This window comes from Molossus molossus, unplaced genomic scaffold (genome assembly GCF_014108415.1).
Source record: "Molossus molossus isolate mMolMol1 unplaced genomic scaffold, mMolMol1.p scaffold_m16_p_9, whole genome shotgun sequence".
Lineage (NCBI taxonomy): Eukaryota > Metazoa > Chordata > Mammalia > Chiroptera > Molossidae > Molossus > Molossus molossus.
In genome coordinates, this window is record NW_023425403.1 from 100,591,182 (window position 1) to 100,612,312 (window position 21,131).

General features: G+C 34.1%; 1 protein-coding gene and 1 long non-coding RNA gene across 6 annotated transcripts in view; one reads left to right on the plus strand and one right to left on the minus strand.

Moving 5' to 3' along the window:
* Positions 1-21,131, minus strand: part of ZC3H13 (zinc finger CCCH-type containing 13) — a 105,326-nt gene that overhangs the window by 61,030 nt on the left and 23,165 nt on the right. For 4 of the 5 annotated variants that reach the window (XM_036249679.1, XM_036249678.1, XM_036249677.1 and 1 more), the window contains 3 exons: positions 9,768-9,876; positions 1,052-1,191; positions 263-423 (listed from right to left, as the gene is read on the minus strand). In XM_036249679.1, coding sequence (XP_036105572.1) covers positions 263-423; positions 1,052-1,191; positions 9,768-9,876 — 410 coding nt within the window. Of the gene's footprint in view, positions 1-262; positions 424-1,051; positions 1,192-9,767; positions 9,877-11,661; positions 11,858-21,131 lie in introns of those variants that run through there. The other variant, XM_036249681.1, reaches the window with a different exon arrangement.
* LOC118622288 lies at positions 4,695-10,087 on the plus strand. Its single transcript, XR_004958031.1, has 3 exons — positions 4,695-4,887; positions 6,024-6,135; positions 9,984-10,087. It is a non-coding gene; the product is annotated as an uncharacterized LOC118622288 (long non-coding RNA).

The following is a 21,131-nucleotide window of genomic DNA, read 5'->3' on the forward strand; positions in this document are numbered from 1 at the left end:
ATGTCCTCGGATGAGGATAAAAAAATTAATAAATAAAAAATAAAAATAAATAAAAAGCTCTAAAGCATACGCATATGTGAGACATTTGTTTTTTTCTTCTCTATTATTTTCTTTTGAACTGAAACATTTCATACTTTTTTTGAAAAAAGCTTACATTAGATACTGAATGTATTAAAAGTGCCATTTTGTAATCTATTAATTCTTTAGAATATCACTTCAGAAAGAGCTATTTCTTTCTAGCACTATTTATCATCCTACTGACCTCTGCTGGTCCAACAAAGGAGAGGATACTGCAGTTGTCTTCCTGTCCTTCTTGCTAGTTGAAGATGATGACTTAGGGCTTGATTTTCGCTTTGGAGATTTGCTAGACTTTCTTAAAGAAGGTGATGGAGATAACTTTGATCTAACCACTTCTGGTGAAACCTTTCAAGAAAATTTCAGTAAGCCAATTCAGAAACTCCTCCAATCATAGTTGTAATAAAGCATGTGTTTTAAAATCATACCAGAATTTAGATGAAATATTAAGTATTTATAATAGCCATTATAATATTATAATAGCCATATATTGATAACAGTATGACTTTTGAACCAGTACTTTTAAACAAAACACTAATTAACTGCCTTAAATAACACTAATACTAATAAAACAAAATGAAGTTATGAACTTTCAAAATCTAAAATAATCACAAATTATATTAAAATGAACTCTCTCTCTCTCTCTCCTCCTCAGAAATGAAACAAGTACTCTAGAAATAGCACGGGTCTAAACAACAGACATATGTATATTCAAATCCCAGTTTGCATTAGCTGGTGATTTTAGGCAAGAGAACCTTAGTTTTGTTCATCGGATCTATAGGAAAAATCTTTCCTATTTCTCTAACAGAGTAATGTGAAGATTAAATGATTAACACATGTGAAGTGACTGATATACAGCAAGTTGACCAATATATCAATAGCCTAATATGATTTAAGATGTACTAAGCAGCTAATAAGTTCTCTAATCAATATCCATGTTGATGTTAATTAACATATATTTCAATAAATGCCATACCTCCTTTTTAATAATAATTTCTTCTCTCTTCTCCATGTTTTCTTGTTCCAGCTTCATTAATTCCCTCTGTATCTTCTGACGCTTCATTTCCAATGATAACTCATGAACATAATCATAATTAATATCTCCATTGTCAGAATCTTTAAAACAAAAACTCCATTACTTGCCAGAAACTATAATTATGTATCAAAAACTAGAGAATTTTTTCAACTAATCTTTATATAAATTAAAATAATAGAGCCTTTCATTAGATTAACATACTTCTAAAAGATAAAAGAAATATACAGTGTTTCCCTAAAGGATTAAAATCAATATGGCTGATTTATGAAATGCCAATTTCTTTTTCTTTATTGATTTTTTTCTTTTTTAGAGAGACTGGAAGGGAGAGGGAGAAAGAGTTAGAAACATCGATGAGAGAAAACATCAACTGGCTGCCTCCTGCATGCCCCACACTGAGGATGGAGCCCAAAACCTGGGAATGTGCCCTGACCAGGAATCGAACCAGCAACCTCCTAGTTCATGGCTTAACCACTGCGCAACACTGGTCGAGCAAAAGCCAAACATTTTTAAGGTTCCTGGATTTTCTGGGAGTAATTCTGGGTTGCTGGGAATAGAAATTTTGGTTAGGAGATGGGATTTTTAAAAGATAACTTTAAAAAAACTCAACTATAAATTCTAAGCATTCACGATACCAAAGCCTTTAATATTACATACTTCATATAAAAGAATCATTACCTCCTTGATTTTCTTATTCATTAGTACTAAATAAAGGTTACATTAGGTGTTCAACATTGCTTCCATAGTTTTTTTTTTTTTTATTAGTTACACAACTGATTTGTAACTAAACATAGTTAAGTCATCTTATACTAATATGTACATGAACTAATTTCTGAAGGATCTATATAACATTTTCATTAAAAGTGATTTGTATTAATTCCTTAGATTAGAACTGTTCATCTCCTCAGTGGATCTGATACTATATCTCTATTTCCATTTCCATTTCCCAATGCGGGGGGAGGAGGGAGAGAAAGATGGTTAAGGGGAAAAAAAGTAAGAGTGGTGTGAAGAGCTATTTCATTATAATACGTAGAAGTTTTCAGTGGCTACTGGCACTGCCACCCAACATCTCACCCTCATTTGCTATAATGCCAAGAAGCCTGGAGATGAGAATTTTACTTACTTTTATCCTGACACATGACTATTTTGGGCTTGACCAATTACAAACTGAGGTGCCTTCTCAAATTATACTTTTAACACTTAAGATCACCATTTCTTAATGTGGAGTAAAGAAACAAAATAAAGAAACAAAAGAACAATGAAGAAAAGCAGTTCTACTTGATTGCTTAAAGCACAAGAAAATGGACATCACTGTCACGTACAAGTACATTAGAATGTCCACTATCCATTCACACATGGGGACTGAGGGAGCTCTATTATCTGTGATTAAACTTGATTACACATGTTATATTGGAATATGACAATTTCTCAATAAATGTATAAAGTATACTAAAGCATGTTTTTCAGTCACAAAGCAATCATTAAAGGGCATATAACTTTTACTAGATAAAATAATTAGAGATAATGAATTGCCTTATTAAAACTAATTCATATAGAAGATTCTGTCATCAGAAAAATATTAAATATCATTAAAATGGCACATTTAAGAAGGCAGAGGTTTCAAAAACTATCTAATGAAAGTACACATAATACATAAGAAAAGGTTGATATTCTTTATATAGAGAGAATTCTTACCAATTAAAAAAAGAATGGGCAAAGGACATAAATAGGCAATTTATAAAAAGAAAAAAATGTAAATGATACATAAACATGCAATTCTCATACACTAAAAATCCATTTTTTTCCTAACTATAAGATCAGGCATTGGCAAAGGTAACATAAAAGAAATGTTCATTCTCTAGTGATAGCAATGTAAACTAGTATATCTACCCTGGAAAATAATTTGGTAATATGGGCATAACTTTAAGAACATTCTGAAATTTAACAATTTTACTTTTAGTCATTAATTTTTTTAATTAATTGTTAATTAACTTGCATGACCCCGACCAGAGCCAGGGATCAAACCTGCAACCCAAGTAATATGCCCTTGACTGGGAACTGGGACTCGAACATAAAACCCTTCAGTCTGTGGGCCGATGCTTTTAACCTCTGAGCCAAACTGATCAGGGCTAATTAATTAATTTTATACAAATAATCATAGATATATAAAAAGTATAAGAATTGAAGACTATATATATATATTAAGTACTTCCTTTTGCCTTTTTTTCCTGGGCAATTTCATTTTATTCTTTTTCAGGTATATACTATAGTGGTTAGACATTTATACAACTTATGAAGTGATACTATAGTAAGTCTAGTACCAACCTGGCAGCATACATAGTTATTACAATATTATTGACTATATCCCATATGCTGTACATTATATTGAGATTATTTTGTAACTGCCAATTTATACTTCTTAATCCCTTCACCTTTTTCATTCAGTTTCCCAACTCCCCTCCCATCTAGCAACAATCAGTGTGCTCTCTATAAGTCAGTTTCTTTTTATTTTTTGTTATTTCACAAAAAAAATGAAATCATGGTATTTGTCTTTTTCTGACTTATTTCACTTAGCATAATACCTTCTAGGTCCATCCATGTTGTCTCAAATAGTAAGATTTCATTCTTTTTTTATAGCTGAGTAATATTTCAGTTGTATTTATTTATTGTATTGTATTTATTTACCACATCTTCTTCACCTAGTCATTTATAGACAGGCATTTAGGTTGCTTCCATTTCTTGGCTATTGTAAATAATGCTGCAATAAACATAAGGATGCACGAATCATTTCAGATGAGTGTTCTGGATTTCTTTGGATAGATACCCAGAAGGGGAATTATTGCTGGGTCATAAGGTATTTTTATTTTTAATTACTGAGGAGTTTCCATGTTTTCTACAGTGGCTGCATCAATCTGCAATCCCACCAACAATGGATAAGGGCTCCTTTTTTCCCACATCCTCAACAACATTTATTAATAAATGATTTACTGACAATAGCCATTCTGACAGATATGAAGTGATATCTCATTGTGCTTTAATTTGCATTTCTCTAATGATTAGTGACATTAAGCATCTTTTCATGTTGATTGACCATGTGTATGTCCTCCATGTGTTTGTTTTTCAATTTTTTCTTGTTATTTACAGTTTCATAGCATTGTGGACAAAGAACAAGCTTGGTATTTCAGTCTTCTTAAATTTATTAAGACTTGTTTTGTGGACTAACGTGTTATATCCTGGAAAAATGTTCCATATGCACTTAAAAAGAATGTATATTCTGCTGCTTTGGGGGAGAAATGCTCTAAAAATATCAATTAAACCCATGTGACTAATGTGTTTTTTAAGGCTATGGTTTTCATATTTTTGATCTAGATGATTTATCCACTGACATCATGTAGGTGTTCAAGTCCCCTACTATGACTGTATTAATGTCAATCTCTCCCTTTATGTCTGTCCATATTTGCTTTATATATTTAGGTGTTCCTATGAGAGTTATATTTGCCCATTGGATTGATACTTTTTTCATTATGAAATGTCCTTCTTTGTCTCTTACAGCCCATGTTTTAAAGTCTGTTTTATCTGACATAAGTATTGCTATCCCAGATTGTTTTTCCATTTGAGTGAAATATCTTTTTCCATCCCTTTACTTTCAGTTTTTGTCTAACAATCTGAAGTTGGTCTCTTATACGCAAAATATCTATGAGTGGTGTTTTCCATTCAGCTACCTTATGCCTTCTGATTGGACCGTTTAATCCATTTACATTTAAAATTATTATTAAAAGGTATGTAGTTATTGCCATTTTATTATTTGTATTTATGATCCACTTTCTTCTTCTTCTCAAAGAAGACCCTTTAGCATTTCTTATAATACTGGTTTGGTGGTAACTCCTTTAGCTTTTTCTTGTCTGGGAAGCTCTTCATCTCTCTTTTAATTTTAAATGATAGCCTTGTTAGGAAGAGTAGTCTTGGTTGTAGGTCCTTGCATTTCTTCACTTTCAATATTTCATGCCAATTGCTTCCGGACTGCAACATTTCTGTTGAGAACACAACTGACCTACAAGGAATCCCTCTTGTGGATGACTAATGGCTATTCTCTTGCTACTTTAAAGATTCTTTATCTTGCCCTGGCCGGTTTGGCTCAGCAGTTGAAGCGTCAGCCTGCGGACCAGAGAGTCCAGGGTTGGATTCCCGCTAGGGGCATGTACCAAAAACAAAACAAAACAAAACAAAAAACAAACACAAACAAACAAACAAAAACACTCCAAGATTCCCAAGATTCTTTATCTTTAACCTTTGGCATTTTAATTATGTCTCAATGTGCGCCCCTTATGAGTTCACCTTTTTTTGGATTCTTGGACTTGTATGTCTATTTCTTTTACCAGGTTATGGAAATTTTCAGTCTTTCAGTCATTATTTCTTCAAATAGATACACAATTCCTTGTTTTCCGTCTTCTCTTTCTGGGACCTCTGTGATGTGAATGTTATGTCTGAAGTTATCCCAGAAATCCTTTAAACTATCGTTATTTTTAAAATTTCTTTTTGCTTTTTACTGTTCTGATTGGGTGTTTTCTGCTACCTTATCTTCCAAATTGTTGATTTGATCCTCTGCTTCATCTAATCTACTGGATTCCTTCTAGTGTATTCTTCATTTCTGAATGGTTCTTTTTTATAATTTCTATGAAACATTTTTATAGTTTATTTTTTAATACTACCTCTTTGCCTAAGTTCTTACCCAGATCATCCATTCTTCCCTTAAGGTCCATATGCATTCTTATAACTATTGTTTTTAACTCTGCATCTGGTATTTTGGTTGCTTCCATTTCATTTAATTCTTTTTCTAGAGAATTCTCTTGTTCTTTCATTTGGGGCATATTTCTGTGTCTCCTCGTTTCAGCTACCTCTCTGTGTTTGCTTCTAGGTATTAGATAGATCTGCTATGTCTCCCAATCTTATGTTAATAGATGACCCATGAGGCCCAGTGGCACAGGCTGCCGATCACCTGAGCAGGATGCTTCAGGAACATCCCTTGTGTAAGTTGCAATGTACCCTCCTATTGTAGTTGGACCTTGATTGCTGTTGGCACAATCAAAAAATAGGGCTGACCTTCAGGCTAACTGGCTGTGAGGACTAACCACAACCACAGATCATAAGCTGCTGTGTGGTAGCTCTCCCTACAGAACAAGATTCACCCCAGCAGGGATCTAATTCCTGCTAAGACCACCCATTGTGAGTGCTGCTTGAGGAGCTAGTTAGGTGGTACTCTACTGTGGTCTGAAACCAGCTACCATGTGTGTTGATTCTGAGGCCTCTTATGTGGGGCTCTGGTGCAGGCTAAGGTCAGCTGCTACCTATGACCACCCAGGGCTACCTGGTAGGGCATTCAAGGTGATCCATGGTTGGCAGCTGCCCATGCTGGGCCTGTAGGCGCATGGGAGAGGCCATGCTGCCAACCAAAGCTGGCTAGCACCAGTACCAGACCAGGGACCACTAAGCAAAATGCACAGGACACCCTGAGGCCTGCTGCCACCTGCCAGCTGCTCATAAGGCTCCACCACTGAAAGAGTCTCAGGCTACACATGAGTTGGGTGATGCAGAGTCTGGGAAGTCACTAGGGTGGGGTGAGTTGTGTTCACCAGGTGAATGCAGATTCAGATTTGGCACTAGTGCCAACCCTGGAAACACTCAGCAAAAGGCACACTGAGGACAGTTGCTGCCTGCCTGGCTCCTGTGGACCTTCAAGAATTTTTAAGAAAAGACTGCAGCTGATTACCTGATCAAGTCTGGCAGCCCAATGCTGAAAGAGCCTCCAATGGTGCATATATGAGGCCTCTCTGCAGCTGAGATATCCTTCCCAATTCTCAACTACCATCTGTGGGTATAGGGCCAGCCCACTTTGCATCTCTGTCCCTCCTACCAGTCTTGACATGGCTTCTTCTTAATAACTTTAGTTATAGGACCACTGTCCAACAAGTCTTCAGATGGTTCTCCAGATTGACTGTTCTATAATTTAGCTGTAATGCTGATGTGGTCATAAGAAAAGGCAAGCACAAACTTCAACTCCTCTGCTTTCTTGATTGGACATTACAAAGATTAGGAATAACGTAAAATATGCCACCACCTCATGATTTTTATTTTTGTTTTGCAAAGCATAGTTATTTTCCATAATTTTATGTTGGGTTTATTACTGTCATTGTAAAATGAATTAATGAATAAATATTAAAATTTCTAATACAATAATCATTAAAACACCTTATCCAGAAAGATAAAAAGTTCTTTGGTGTCCTCAAGAAAAGTTAAGTGTCCTGCCACCAAAAAAATTTTTAGATATACTAGTAGAGACCAATTTCTACTACATTTAGCTAAAACTGCTATTCACTTAGAAAATGCAGAAGATAAGTTTATAAAATCAGTTCAGTGTCACTATCTGGAGATAGAGTCTTAATCCATGCTTCAATATTTCTTCAAACAGATCATTTTAAAAACCATGAAGATACACAATTTCCAAAACCTGCCTGTTTCAATCAAGAGAAAACATAGTCATGTGAAACTACTATAAAAGACATTTACTCATTTTTTTTAGATGATAGTCTAGAATAAAGCATTGGCAATGAACAGTTAAGGAAGAGACGGAATATAAGGAGTCTCTATACAAAACCAAAGGGCCTGAACAGGAAGACAGAAAACCTGAAGAGTGATAGATGATGGGAGCCAAGAGGAAAAGTATTTCAAGAAGACAGAGGCTGTTGAATGTGTCATGTGCTCCAGAAAGATTATATAAGATGGTGACAATAATGTTTCCATTTATTTAGCAAAGAGGAGGTATTTAGGGACCTTAAAGAAAAGTTTTAGTAAAGACATGGGTCAGAAGACTGAATAAGTATGAGGTGAAAAACTAGAGACAGTATGGTAAATTTCAAGAATTTAGTTGCAAAGTGGTAAAAGCAAGGTGAGAGCTAAAAGTAACATGGAGAAAAGAAATAATGTGTCAAGATGGATGTTAAAGGTATAAAAGAGAATATATAATAAATAACAAGATTGCAACTGGTGGGAGGAAATCAGATACAGAATACAAGGGAATATCATCTTATGCATCAGGAGGGAGGCCTCTTACACAGGACAAAAAGGAAATAAAAACATTTAGGTGTAAACAAAAAACCAGTTTGTAAGTGTGTAGTGACAGGAAGTTGAGGAAGCTTGTGGATAAAGAGTTCCATCACCTCTGTGTAGTAAATAGCAAGCAGAACAACTAAAGGGATGAGATTTAAGGAGAGATTTTAAAATAGCTACTATGAAAACATAGAGAAAACTAACTTGAACCTTTTAAATTTTAAACAAAATGCATGCATTATTGTGACAGAAATAGAGAAATTTTTAAAGATACTTCCTATCTGATAAACCTCAGAATTTTTTAAAATCCAAAATCAATTTAAATAAAAATAAAAGACTATTGGGTATGTTAAGAGTTAATTCCTTACTATTCAGGAAAAGTTAGCTATCCAATATTAAAGAGTCAAGGTTTGTAATATTTTATTTCACTATATTAACTAATTGATCTACCATAATGGAACATAACAGCTGTATTAGATTGGCTTATGAAATTCCAAGGAACTAATTATAGGAAAGTTTCCTATTTGTTATTAGAAGCAACTCTTCGACAGACAATGCTGCCCAAAGATGGAATAAATTTCCTTAAAAAGTTCTGATATTCAAATTACTGGAGAGGCATTTAGGGTACAATTCAAGTATTAGTCTATATAAGTTTTGAGAGACTGTTCTTAATTATAGGAGTAACTACTTTAGGCTTGCAGGGTCTTGGCTTTCACAAGTAATCAACTATGGTGGCTCCAAAGCAACCACAGAATAATATGTAACCAAATAGGTATGGCTATGTTCCAATAAAGCAAAAAGAGTTGTCTGGTCCACAACCTAGAATTTTATAAATCTTGGTCTAAGTTTTCAGCTTTCTGCTGAGAAATTACTTAAGTTCTTAAACTCTTTAGCTATGTCATTTATAAGGAGAAGTAGCAAAGTTATTGAATTAATGAAGTAATTATATAAATTATATTAAAATGCTTAGCACACCCAACACATTCAACAAATGAGTTCCCTTTCTCTACATTCAGTAGTGTGAGTGCTCACCTTTTAAAAAGTCATGGAAGTGAAGAACATTCATGGTGTGGAAAATAAATGCTTATTTGTTAAGGCAATGACTCAAAGATGATTTTGCTAAATTTTCACGAACAAATCCCAGGTCTCAATTATTATCAGATTTGGATCTCTTTTGAAAGATGAAAGTCAACAATTCCTTAAAAATAATTTTCCTAGGTCCTTAACATTTAAAAAAATCTTTTAATACCTTATGAAAAACAACAAACATAAATTTAGATTTAATTTTTAAACCTCAATGTTGAGGAACTGAAACCTTACAAATGTAATAAAATTCCAAAGGACTGTAATGGTATACAATAAAGTTCAAGGAAGAAAAAAAGGTTGGGAATATGAAAAATGCAATGTAAACAGTTTTTCTGCCTTTGTTCAGCTACTATATGCCATTTTCTACCAAAAGAAAGATCAGTTGAAAAGTGCTTGAAGTCCACAAAAAGTCTGTGAAATGAATAATAAAAAACTGACTGTATAAAAAAAATTTTTTTTTGAAACTCACCATCTCTGTTAGTTTCCCATTCTATGTTTTCTTCTTCACTTTCTGGAGTTCTCTCCTTGGTAATTTTTATGTCTTCCTTTTCCCTATGTCTCCCCCTTGAAGATTCCTTCTAAAAAGTAGATATGCATATACAAATTATCATATTTTTTAAAAATTGTATGAGATAGTTATTATAATACAAAATATTTCTAACTTCGTTAATCTTTGTTTCAACAGTTTTGCAAATAATCATTTATCCACTAAGTAGAGGAAGTGAGAAGTTCTAGTGCAACACCACAATAAAAAGACATTATGGAATATCTATTTCACTAAAGAACTGCAATGTGGTAAATATAAGGCATAACTAATATTTTAAAATACGCAATGCAAATATACTTTAATAAGCCTTTGACAGTATGGTACATACTAACTTTTCTTTGGGGGTGAAAATCGCAGGTAAAAGAGTTTAAAATGGATGAAACACACAAGGATTTGTGACTTTGTTAAAAAGTTACCAAAAAAGAGATACACTGTTCATAGTAGACTCTCAAAATAACTGGTGATCTAAGACTTGTCATATACTAATGCAACAGCATTTTCCTACACACCTAGTGATAAATTAAAATGCATTAAATAATTTTACAAATGCTTTCAAAAAAGAGACTTGCCCTGTTTTGATGAAACGAAAATGGTAGCCAAAATGTTAGTGCTTATATTGCCTCTAAAAAAAGGTTTCACAGTTTATTCTAGTTGTAATAGTAGCCTACAAAGCAGAGCACTAGTAATTAGCTTATAAAATTTAATTAAATACCATACTACATAACAAAGAGACTTCAAACCACAATTTATTAAGTGCTAAGAAAATAAAGTAACCAGTGTCATATAATTGTTATCTTCCCACCACTGTGTCTCATTTTTATTAACACTAAATTCTGACTACGAAAGACCCTTACACACAAGAACAAGAAATGCTCAAATTTCTTTCTGGGCATTACCAGACATAAAACTTGGCTCCTTAAAACACACATTAATTTCTCCTTAAACTCTTCTTTTATATTTTTAGTTTGTTTATTTCTTTCTTTATATTATGTATTGGTTTTGGTGTACAACTTATTGGTTAGACAATGGAAACTAGTAAATTTTGTATTATTTAAGTATGTATTCATGTTGTAAGTATTACATGCTCAATGAAATGACACATGATTGCTAGTAAGACAAGAAAGGCAGACATAAATCATTAAAACATACAAGGGTAGAACCAGACATGAAAAGATGGTAAAAATTCCAAAAACAATAAACAAAACAAAAAATAGCTCCTATTATAGAGACAAAAGGTAAAAATTAATACAATCTATTTTTATTCTTAAAATATATTCTGTAAAATATCAAATATTATTCTATATCCCATGCAACTTTTGAATGTTCTGTGGATTAAACCCATTATAAATATACATTGCTATGTACTATTATCAAATATTTTTATAGGTGGTTATCTCTAAATTATTCAATAATATATTGTGGGTTTTGTCTTTTTAAAGTATCATGTAATATTCAACTACAGATTTAGTTGAAAAGGGTTTCTGAGCAGTAGTAGTACTTATAAAATAAAATATTCTGTGAACTGGTCACAGAGTATTTTTAACAGAGTTAGAACCAGGTATGTAATCTCATTAAACTTCATTAATAACAATTTATATATTAAAATTATAAAATTTTATTCATTGTTTTTCAATGTGACTCTGATATATATAGAGACCATATATATATATCTTATTAAGGAAGCTCAGATCAGTTAAAAATATTGTATTTCCTCATTTCTCCACTTCACCAGTATATAACTTGTTTAGGCACATTATTGTCAAATGAAGTTATTTCCCCCTTCTCTCATATTCTAATAAATAGGGTCTGGTATTACTTGTCCCATGTAGCACAGCATGGTCTGCTCTTTCACCTTCCAGTATTTCTTGAACAGAATGGCTTGTCATCTTCTCGTGATTGCAAACATTAATTGAAAATGCAACCACATAATTACTTTCTTAAATGTTATAAATTAGTCATCACGCAGCATGCACATCTTGAAATATTTTAGCCAATGCCCTCTGGAGGAGATATTTTAAGAATTCAGAATTTGTTTGGATTTAAAAATATATTAAGTAACACTGACAGTAGATTCTGTAACAACTGCTAATATTTTTGCAGTGAAACAGGAATTCACTAATTGGGTAAAAATTATCATTAGCTTTCTGTCAATTAAGATCAGGTTTTGCTGCCAATAAGTCTATGCCTAACTCAGTAAAAAATGATTGATTTTAAAATTTTTTTACATTTCAGATATATGATTGTAGAGTTTCACTTTAAATTACTGTCATTTTATTTCTACTTTATATTATATTCATATTTATTTCCTAAATATTATATGAGCAGACTATATACATTATAAATTTTATTTTTAGATAGTAAGGAGACATCACCAAAAATTTACTCTAAAAAGAAGTGTTGAGACCAAAAAGAGTTGAAAACCAATATAATAATTGGATCAGCAAATAGAATAATAAAATGTTAGGGGTTTTGAAATTAATATAATCCAACCTCCTACTCCACGCAGAAAAAAATTTGTTAAATGTGGTATAGTTATAGAAGTCTTCTGTTAGAATAATTTTAGGAAAAATATTTATTCGCCAAGTCTCCACTAATTGATCTTCACTGTCACACTCCTTTACTTCCATTTTCAGACAGTGATATTAGAAAATTTCTTACACTGATCACAACTTTCTTATACCTCTCCAAAATTCCTATTGATTGGAATTAGTTCTGACCACCGAAATGCAAAACAAATCTAAATCTTCCACTAAATGAGAGCCATTTAAATATTTTAATGCTGTTACCAAATCTTTTCAATATCTTCTTATACCAAGCCAATTTGTACAAAATACCGTAAACACTGATCATACAGTAACATTTCATGATTTTGATTTTCACACCCCTCATCACTCTGTCATCTTCTCTGGGCATACTAATTTGCCAATGTGCTTCAATTAAACATGATAACTAAAATTACTCTAGTCTTGCCAAAGCAGCATAAAGAGTCTACATCTCCTGGAACAGAATTGAAATTATACTTGTATTAATGTAGTCTAATTTATTTTTTGAAGGTAGGAGTTTGGTGGCATTTAAACAAGAAATTATAATCCTATAAACTATGTAAATTCAAACTACAATCTCACATAAAATGAAGTCTAGAAATGGGATAAATTTTAGGGCTGGATGATTTAGTAACACCTTGAAATCATTAGAGACCAAATTTTTTAATTGTTTTTCTTTTCTCATTTTTGAACCTCTCAACATTTTTTGTAACAGCTCTGCTATTCATAGTGTAGACTTCACATTAAGGTATATTTTTTACCATAATAACAAGCAATCTAGGTTTCCCCAGGGTGCCTGCATGCACTGACTTGAAAAGAAGTCTTTTCCTTCTTGCCATATCTGAATCAATAACGGATATCAAGATAAAGGCCATGGGCTTGGAATCAACCAAATTAGCAAGAATGGAATTATTATGACTACATTACACTAATCAGGGCCCAGTTGTTAACTCTGGGTCAAAAACCATACGGCAGCTACAAAATGAAAAGGTGATGGAATGAATTCTGGAGAGTACAAAGCAATTTACACTACACCTTTGAAACTCCACTTCACCTTCTCAAAGTACAATGTTACATTTTTGACAGCTGTATAGGCCATAACAAAATAGACTTTTCCAACCTAGGAAACATTTTCTCTGTTCACCTTTACATTTCAGAAGAATTAAAGGTCATTTTCCATCTTTCTGATGTATGTATCCTTTTAGAAATTTTCTATTTAGTAAAGGTCTCCTAGCAGTCACCACTTGCATTTAATCTGACCACCTCTTTATATCTTCTTGAAAAACGGTTTGCTGGATACCATTGACAGATTTATTATTTTACTGTGAGAATATCAGTTTACTGTGTTTTGGCTTCCACTGTCATTGTCATTCTGCTGCTTCTTTGTAGGAGGGTTTACCTTTCTCAGGGTGTTTCTAGCATTTTGTCTATTTCTGGTGTTCCAATATAACATTCAACTTGATATGTATGGTGCTTTCTGTATATGTACATTTATGTCTCATCAATTATGGAGAATTTTGGCCACTATTTTCAATGTTGTTATTCTCACATTCTAATTTTCCTGGGATTCCAAGTAGATGTACATTAGATTTTATAAGTATTTCGCCCATACTTTTAAACCTCTTCAACATTTTTTGTAACCCTTTGCGTACTGCAATCTGGATAACTTCTTCATTCAGCTCCATCTTTGTTTACCAATTCTCTTCTTACTAAGGCTCAATTAGTCTCTAATCAGATCTAATACTTGTAAAAGTCTCAAGGCCACCAAAAGCTTTCATATTTTCTGCTCAAACCTTGGTTTCAATTGTTTTTGTTTCCTTGTTTTTGCTGCTCTTTTGTGTTGAAAAAGCAGCAATGCATTAAAAATGTGCTTGCTGTCTCTTATCTAGGATCCAGTTTTATTGTAATGGGAGGAACCTCAAAGTATATAGCCCATAATGATGCTGAAAGAGGAACTTGAAATTCTAACACTTCTATAGAAATCAAACTTTGTCTATTGTTTAAAGTACAGTCAACTAGTTACCCTTGGATCTATCCACAACTACTGTTAGGTCATACCACCCTATGTTATATTAGTACAATCGACATTTTGTAACTAGAAGCAAGTCTATGTTTCTTAATTTCTCTGATAGTTCATTACTTGTGTACAAAAATGCAATCCATTTCAGAAAATTAAGCCTGCTACTTAACTGAATTTATCAGTTCTAATAGTTTTGTGTGTGTGTGTAATCTTTAGTGTTCTCTCTATATAAAATCATGTCATCTCTAAAGAATAACAATTGTAAAGAATTTCCAATTTGGACGCCTTTGTTTCTTTTTTTGTCTGATTGCTACGACTAGGATTTGAGAAATTCTATGTTGAATAAAAGTGGTGAAAGTGCCCATCTTTGTATTATTCCTACCGTGAGTAAAATGGTTTTTAGCTTTTCTCCATGGAGGATGTTAGATGTGGTTTTGTCATGTATGGCCTTTATTATGTTGTGGGATACTTACTCTATTTCTCACTTTGTTGAAAGTTTTTATCATAAATGGATGCTGGATTTTGTCAAATGCATTTTCTGCATCTACTGATATAATCATATGATTTTTATCCTTCATTTCATGTGGTGTATCACATTAACTGATTTGTAGATATTGAACCAATATTGCATCCCAAGAATAAATCACTTGGTCATATGATCTTTTTAATGTACTTCTGAATTTGGCGTGCGAGTATTTTGTTGCAGATTTTTGCATCTATGTTCAATAGAAATACTGGTCTCCAATTTTCTTTTTGTGTGTGTGTGTATGATTTCTTCAGTTTTAAAATCAGGTTAATTAATGCTGGCTGGCCTCATAAAATGAGTTTGGGAGCCTTCCCTCTGATTGAGTTTTTTGGAAAACTTTGAGAAGGTCAGGTGTTAATTTTTTGAAGGTTTGGTAAAATTCTAGTGAGTGTTTTGATTAGATTTCTATTTCATTAGTCGTTGCCAATCTGTTGAAATTTTTCTGTTTCTTAATTCAGTCTTGAACAACTGCAGGTTTCTAAAAATTTCTCCATTTCTTCCAGATTGTCCAATTTGTTCTCATATAATTGTTCAGAGTATTTTCTTATAATCCTTTGAAGTTCTGTGGTGTCAATTATCACTTCTCCTCTTTCATTTGATTTTATTTGGGTGCTCTCTCTTTTTTTTCTTAACGAGTCGAGTTATAGGTTTACTAATTTTGTTTTTGTTCTTTAAAAAACACCACTTAGCCCTGGCTGGTTTGGATCAGAGGTTGGTGCATCGGCCTGCGGACCACGTACCTTGCCTGCAGTTTGTCCACAGCCCCGGTTGGGGTTATGTGGGTGGCGGTCACTTGATATGTCTCTCTTTCCCCCCTCTCTCCCTCCAGCTCTATCTGAAGATGAACGCACAAATGTCCTCGGGTGAGGATAAAAACAAAAAACAAACAGCACTTAATTTCATTAATCTTTCATATTCTTTTTTAGATACCATTTGGTTTATTTTCACTCTGATATTTATCATTTCCTTCTTTCCACTCACTTTGTTTTTGTCCTTGCTCTCCACCCCTACCCCACCCCCACCCCACCAGTCTTTTAGTTATAAGGTTAAATTGTTTATTTGAGATGCTTCTTGTTTCTTGCAGTAGGCCTATATTGCTATAAATTCCCTTCTTAGAATTGCTATGTCCTCAAAATTTTGAGTCATTCTGTTTTCATTTTTGTCTCAACGTATCTTTTGACTTCTTCCTTGATATTCTTGTTAACACATTGTTTAGTAGAATGTTATTTAGCCCCATGTGTTTGAGTGATTTTCAATTTCTTCTTGTAAATGATTTCTAGTTTCATACAATTGTGGTTAAAAAGATACTTGATTTGATTTCAGTCTTCTTAAATTTATTGAGGCTTGCTTTGTGAACTAACATGTGGTCTAGCTTAGAAAATATTCCATGTGTACTTGAAAAAATGTATATGCTGCTGCTTTGGGGTGAAATGCTCTAAACTAAATATAAATTAAATCCATTTGGTCTAATGTGTCATTGAAGGCTAATGATTCCCTTTCTGTTTGGACGATCTACCACTGATGTCAATGGGTGTTAAAGTCCCCTACAATAATTGTATTACTATCAGTCTCTCGCTTGATATCCATCAATACTTGCTTTATATATTTAGGTACGCCTATGTTGGGAGTAATGATGTTTACAAGGGTTACATATCCTCCTGTTGGACTGAATGCTTTATGATTATGTGTTTTTCTCTGTCTCTTGTCATAGCCTTTTTTTGTTTTTTTCCTCAAGAGCTTTTCTTTTTTCTTTTTTTATTAAGGAATTTTTGTTACAGATGTTTCTTCTCCCCCCCCCCCCACTGTTTTGCCCCTCCACCTCCCCGTCCCCAGTTTGTTGTCCATGTCCACTGTTCATGCATGCATGCATATAAGTTCTGTGGTTTATTTCTCCCCCACCATCCCCTCTTCTGGGGATTGTCAGTCTGTACCCAACCTCCATGTCTCTGGGACTACCCCATTCCTGAGATTGTTATGCTCATTATATTCCACAAATAAGTGACATCATACGATACTTGTCCTTCTCTGTTTGGCTTGCCTCACTTAAGATGATACTCCCCAGGTCCTTCCATGTAGTCTCAAAGGTCAAAAGATCTTTCTGTCTTGCAGCTGCGTAGTACTCCATTGTGTATGTGTACGACAGCTTCTTTATCCATTCGTCTACTGATGAACATTTGGGCTATTTCCAGATCTTGTAAATAGTGCTGCTACAAACATGGGGGTACATATATTCTTTGTTTGGTGTTTCAGGCTTCTTAGGGTATATTCCTAGAAGTGGGATCACTGGGTCAAATGGAAGTTCAATTTTTAATTTTTTGAGGTAGCACCATATTGTTTTCCAAAGAGGCTGCACCAGTCTGCATTCCCACCAGCAGTGTACTAGAGTCCCCTTTTCTCCACACCCTCGTCAACACTTGTTGATTGATGATTTGTTGATGGCGGCCTTTCTGAAAGGTGTGAGGTGATACCTCATTGTTGTTTTAATTTGCATCTCTCTGATGATTAGTGATGATGAGCATTTCTTCATATGTCTCTTAGCCATTTGTATGTCCTGTTTGGAGAGGTGTCTATTTAGTTCCTCTGTCCATTTTTCAATTGCGTTTTGTCTTCCTTTAATAGAGCTGTATGAGCACTCTATATATTTTAGAAATTAACCCCTTACCTGATATATCATTGGCAATTATGGTCTCCCATACAGTAGGTAGCCTTTCCGTTTTGATGATTGTATCTTTCACTGTGCAGAAGCTTTTGAGTTTGATGTAGTCCCATGTGTTCATTTTCTCCTGTTTCTACTGCCTTAGGTGATGTATCAGTGAAAATTCTGCTGCATATGATGTCTGAAATTTTGTTGCCTACAGTTTCTTCTAGGATTTTTATGGATTCATGAGTCACATTTAAGTGTTTTATCTATTTTGAGTTTATTCTTGTGTAGGGTGTAAGTTGATGGTCTAGTTTCATTTTTTTGCATGTAGCTGTCCAACTTTCCCAGCACCATTTATTAAAGAGGCTGTCCTTACTCCACTGGATGCTCTTGCCACCTCTGTCAAATATTAATTGAGCATATTGCCTTGGGTCTATTTCTGGGTTCTCTGTTCTGTTCCACTGGTCTATATGCCTGTTCTTGTGCCAGTACCAGGCTGTTTTGATTATGGTGGCTTTGTATAACCTGAAATCTGGAAATGTGATCCCTCCAAGTTTGTTCTTCCTTTTCAAGATTCCATATGAACTTTTGAAGTACTTGTTCTAATTCTGTGAAGTATGCCGTTGGTATTTTGATGGGGATTGCATTGAATCTATAGATTGCTTTGGGTAATATGAACATTTTAATGATGTTAATTCTCCCAAACCATGAACAGGGTATGTGCTTCCACTTTCTAATATCTTCCTCTATTTCTTTTTTCAATGAACTGTAGTTTTCTGCGAATAAGTCCTTTATTTCTTCGGTTAAGTTTATTCCTAAGTATCGTAATTTTTTTGCTGCAATGGTAATGGGATCGTTTTCTTAGTTTGTCTTTCTGTGAGTTCATCCTTGGTGTATAAGAATGCCATCGATTTCTTGACGTTAATTTTATATCCTGCTACTTTGCCAAATTCATTTATTAAGTCTAATAAATTTTTGATAGAGTCTTTGGGGTTTTCTACATATAGTATCATATCATCTGCAAATAATGACAGTTTCACTTCCTCCTTTCCAATTTGGATCCCTTTTATTTTTTCTTCCTGTCTGACTGCTGTGGCTAAGACTTCCAGTACTATGTTAAATAAGAGTGGCGAAAGTGGGCATCCTGTTCTTAAGGAAAATGCTCTAAGTTTTTGCCCATTGAGTATGATGTTGGCTGCAGGTCTTTCATATATGGCCTTTATTATGTCAAGATATGATCCTTCTATTCTCTCATTGCTGAGCGTTTTTATCAGAAATGAATGCTGGATTTTGTCGAAGGCCTTTTTGGCATCTATTGATATGATCATGTGGTTTTTATTCTTCATTTTATTTATGTGGTGTATCACGTTTATTGATTTGGGAATATTTTACCAGCCTTGCATCCCTGGGATGAATCCCACTTGTTCATGGTGGATAATTATTTTGGTGGATTGCTGGAGCTGATTTGCTAGTACATTGTTCAGGATTTTGCTGTCTATGTTCATCAGGGATATTGGCCTGTAGTTTTCTTTCTTTGTAGTGTCTTTTTCTGGTTTTGGAATTAGAATTATGCTGGCTTCATAAAACGAGTTTGGAAGTCTTCCTTCTTCTTGAATTTTTTGAAATAGTTTGAGGAAAATGGGTATTAGTCCTTCTTTGAATGTTCAGTAAAACTCCCCCGTGAAGCCATCCGGGCCTGGGCTTTTGTTTGCTGGGAGAGTCTTGATTACCTCTTCAATTTTTTCTGTTGTTATTGGTCTGTTCAAGTTTTCTATCTCTTCCTGATCCAGTGTTGGGAGACTGTGTTTTCTAGAAATTTGTCTATTTTGCTTAGATTGTCGAATTTGTTGCCATATAATTGTTCATAGTAGTTGTTAATGATCTTTTGTATTTCCGTGGTGTCATTTGTTACCTCTCCTCTTTCATTTCTGATTTTGTGTATTTGGGTTCTCTCCCTTTGTTTCTTGGTGAGTCTAGCTAAGGGTCCATCAATCTTGTTTATCTTTTCGAAAAACCAGCTCTTTGTTTCATTGATCCTTTGATTTGGTTTTTTTTTTTGGTCTCTATGTCGTTTTTCTCTGATCTGATCTTTACTATATCCTTCCTTCTACTTGCTCTGGGGTTTTCTTTTTGTTTGCTCTCTAGTTCTTTAAGTTGTGAGGTTAGATAGTCTATTAGAGATTTTTCTTGTTTTTTTGAGGTAGGCCTGTAGTGCTATGAACTTCCCTCTCAGAACTGATTTCGCTGTGTCCCATAGATTTTGTGTTGTTGTGTCTTCATTTTCATTGGTTTCCATGAAGTTTTTGATTTCTTCCTTGATCTCCTCGGTGACCCATTCATTGTTTTTTGTTTTAATCCTCTCCCGAGGACATTTTTTTTGATATTTTGTTTTTAGATAGAGTGGAAGGGAGGGAGAGAAAGAGAGTGAGACATCAATGTGAAAGGGACACATCGAGTGGTCGCCACCCACACCACCCAAACAGGGCCGGGGACAAACTGCAACCGAGGTCGTGCCCTTAGCGGGAACCGAACCCGGGTCTCTCCAGACCGCAGGCCAATGCTCCAACCGCTGAGCCAAACCGGCCAGGGCGCATTTATTGTTTAATAACATGCTATTTAGCTTCCATGTGTTCAAATGACTTTGTATGTTCTTCTTGCAATTGATTTCTAGTTTCATGCCACTGTGATCCGAGAAGATGCTTGATATGATTTCAGTCTTCTTGAACGTGTAGAGACTTAGTTTGTGCCCTAACATGTGGTCTATCTTTGAGAATGTCCCATGTGCACCTGAGAAGAATGTGAATTCTGTAGTTTTGGGGTGTAATTCTTTGTAGATATCTATTAAATCCATTTGGTCTAGAGCTTCATTTAGAGTCTCTGTTTCCTTGCTAATTTTCTGTTTAGAGGATCTATCCAGTGATGTCAGCGGGGTGTTGAAGTCCCCTACTATGATTGTATTGCTATCGATTTCTCCTTTGAAGTCCTCTAGAAGATTTTTAATACATTTTGGTGCTCCTATATTGGGTGCATATATGTTTATGAAGGTTATATCTTCCTGTTGGATAGATCCTTTCAATATTATGTAGTGGCCTTCTTTGTCTCTAGTTATGGCCTTCATTTTGAAGTCTATTTTTATCAGATATGAGTATTGCTAACCCAGCTTTTTTTTCCCTTTCTGTTTGATTGGAAGATTTTTTTCCATCCCTTCACTTTCAATCTATGTGAGTCTTTTGTTGCGAGGTGACTCTCTTTTAAACAACATATAGATGAGTCATGCTTTCTCATCCAATCAGCTACTCTGTGTCTTTTTATGGAGCATTCAATCCATTTACATTTAAGGTGATTATTGATATGTACCTATTTATTGCCATTTTTGTTTAGTGTGGTTCTATTTTTCTTCCCATTTCTCCTGCTAATTACAGCAGTCCTTTTAACCTTTCTTGCAGATAGCCTTTGTTTTAAAGTCTATTTTGTCTAGTATAAGTATGAGGATGATGTCTAGTATAAATATTACTACCCTACCTTTCATTAATCATTTCCATGATATATCTTTTTC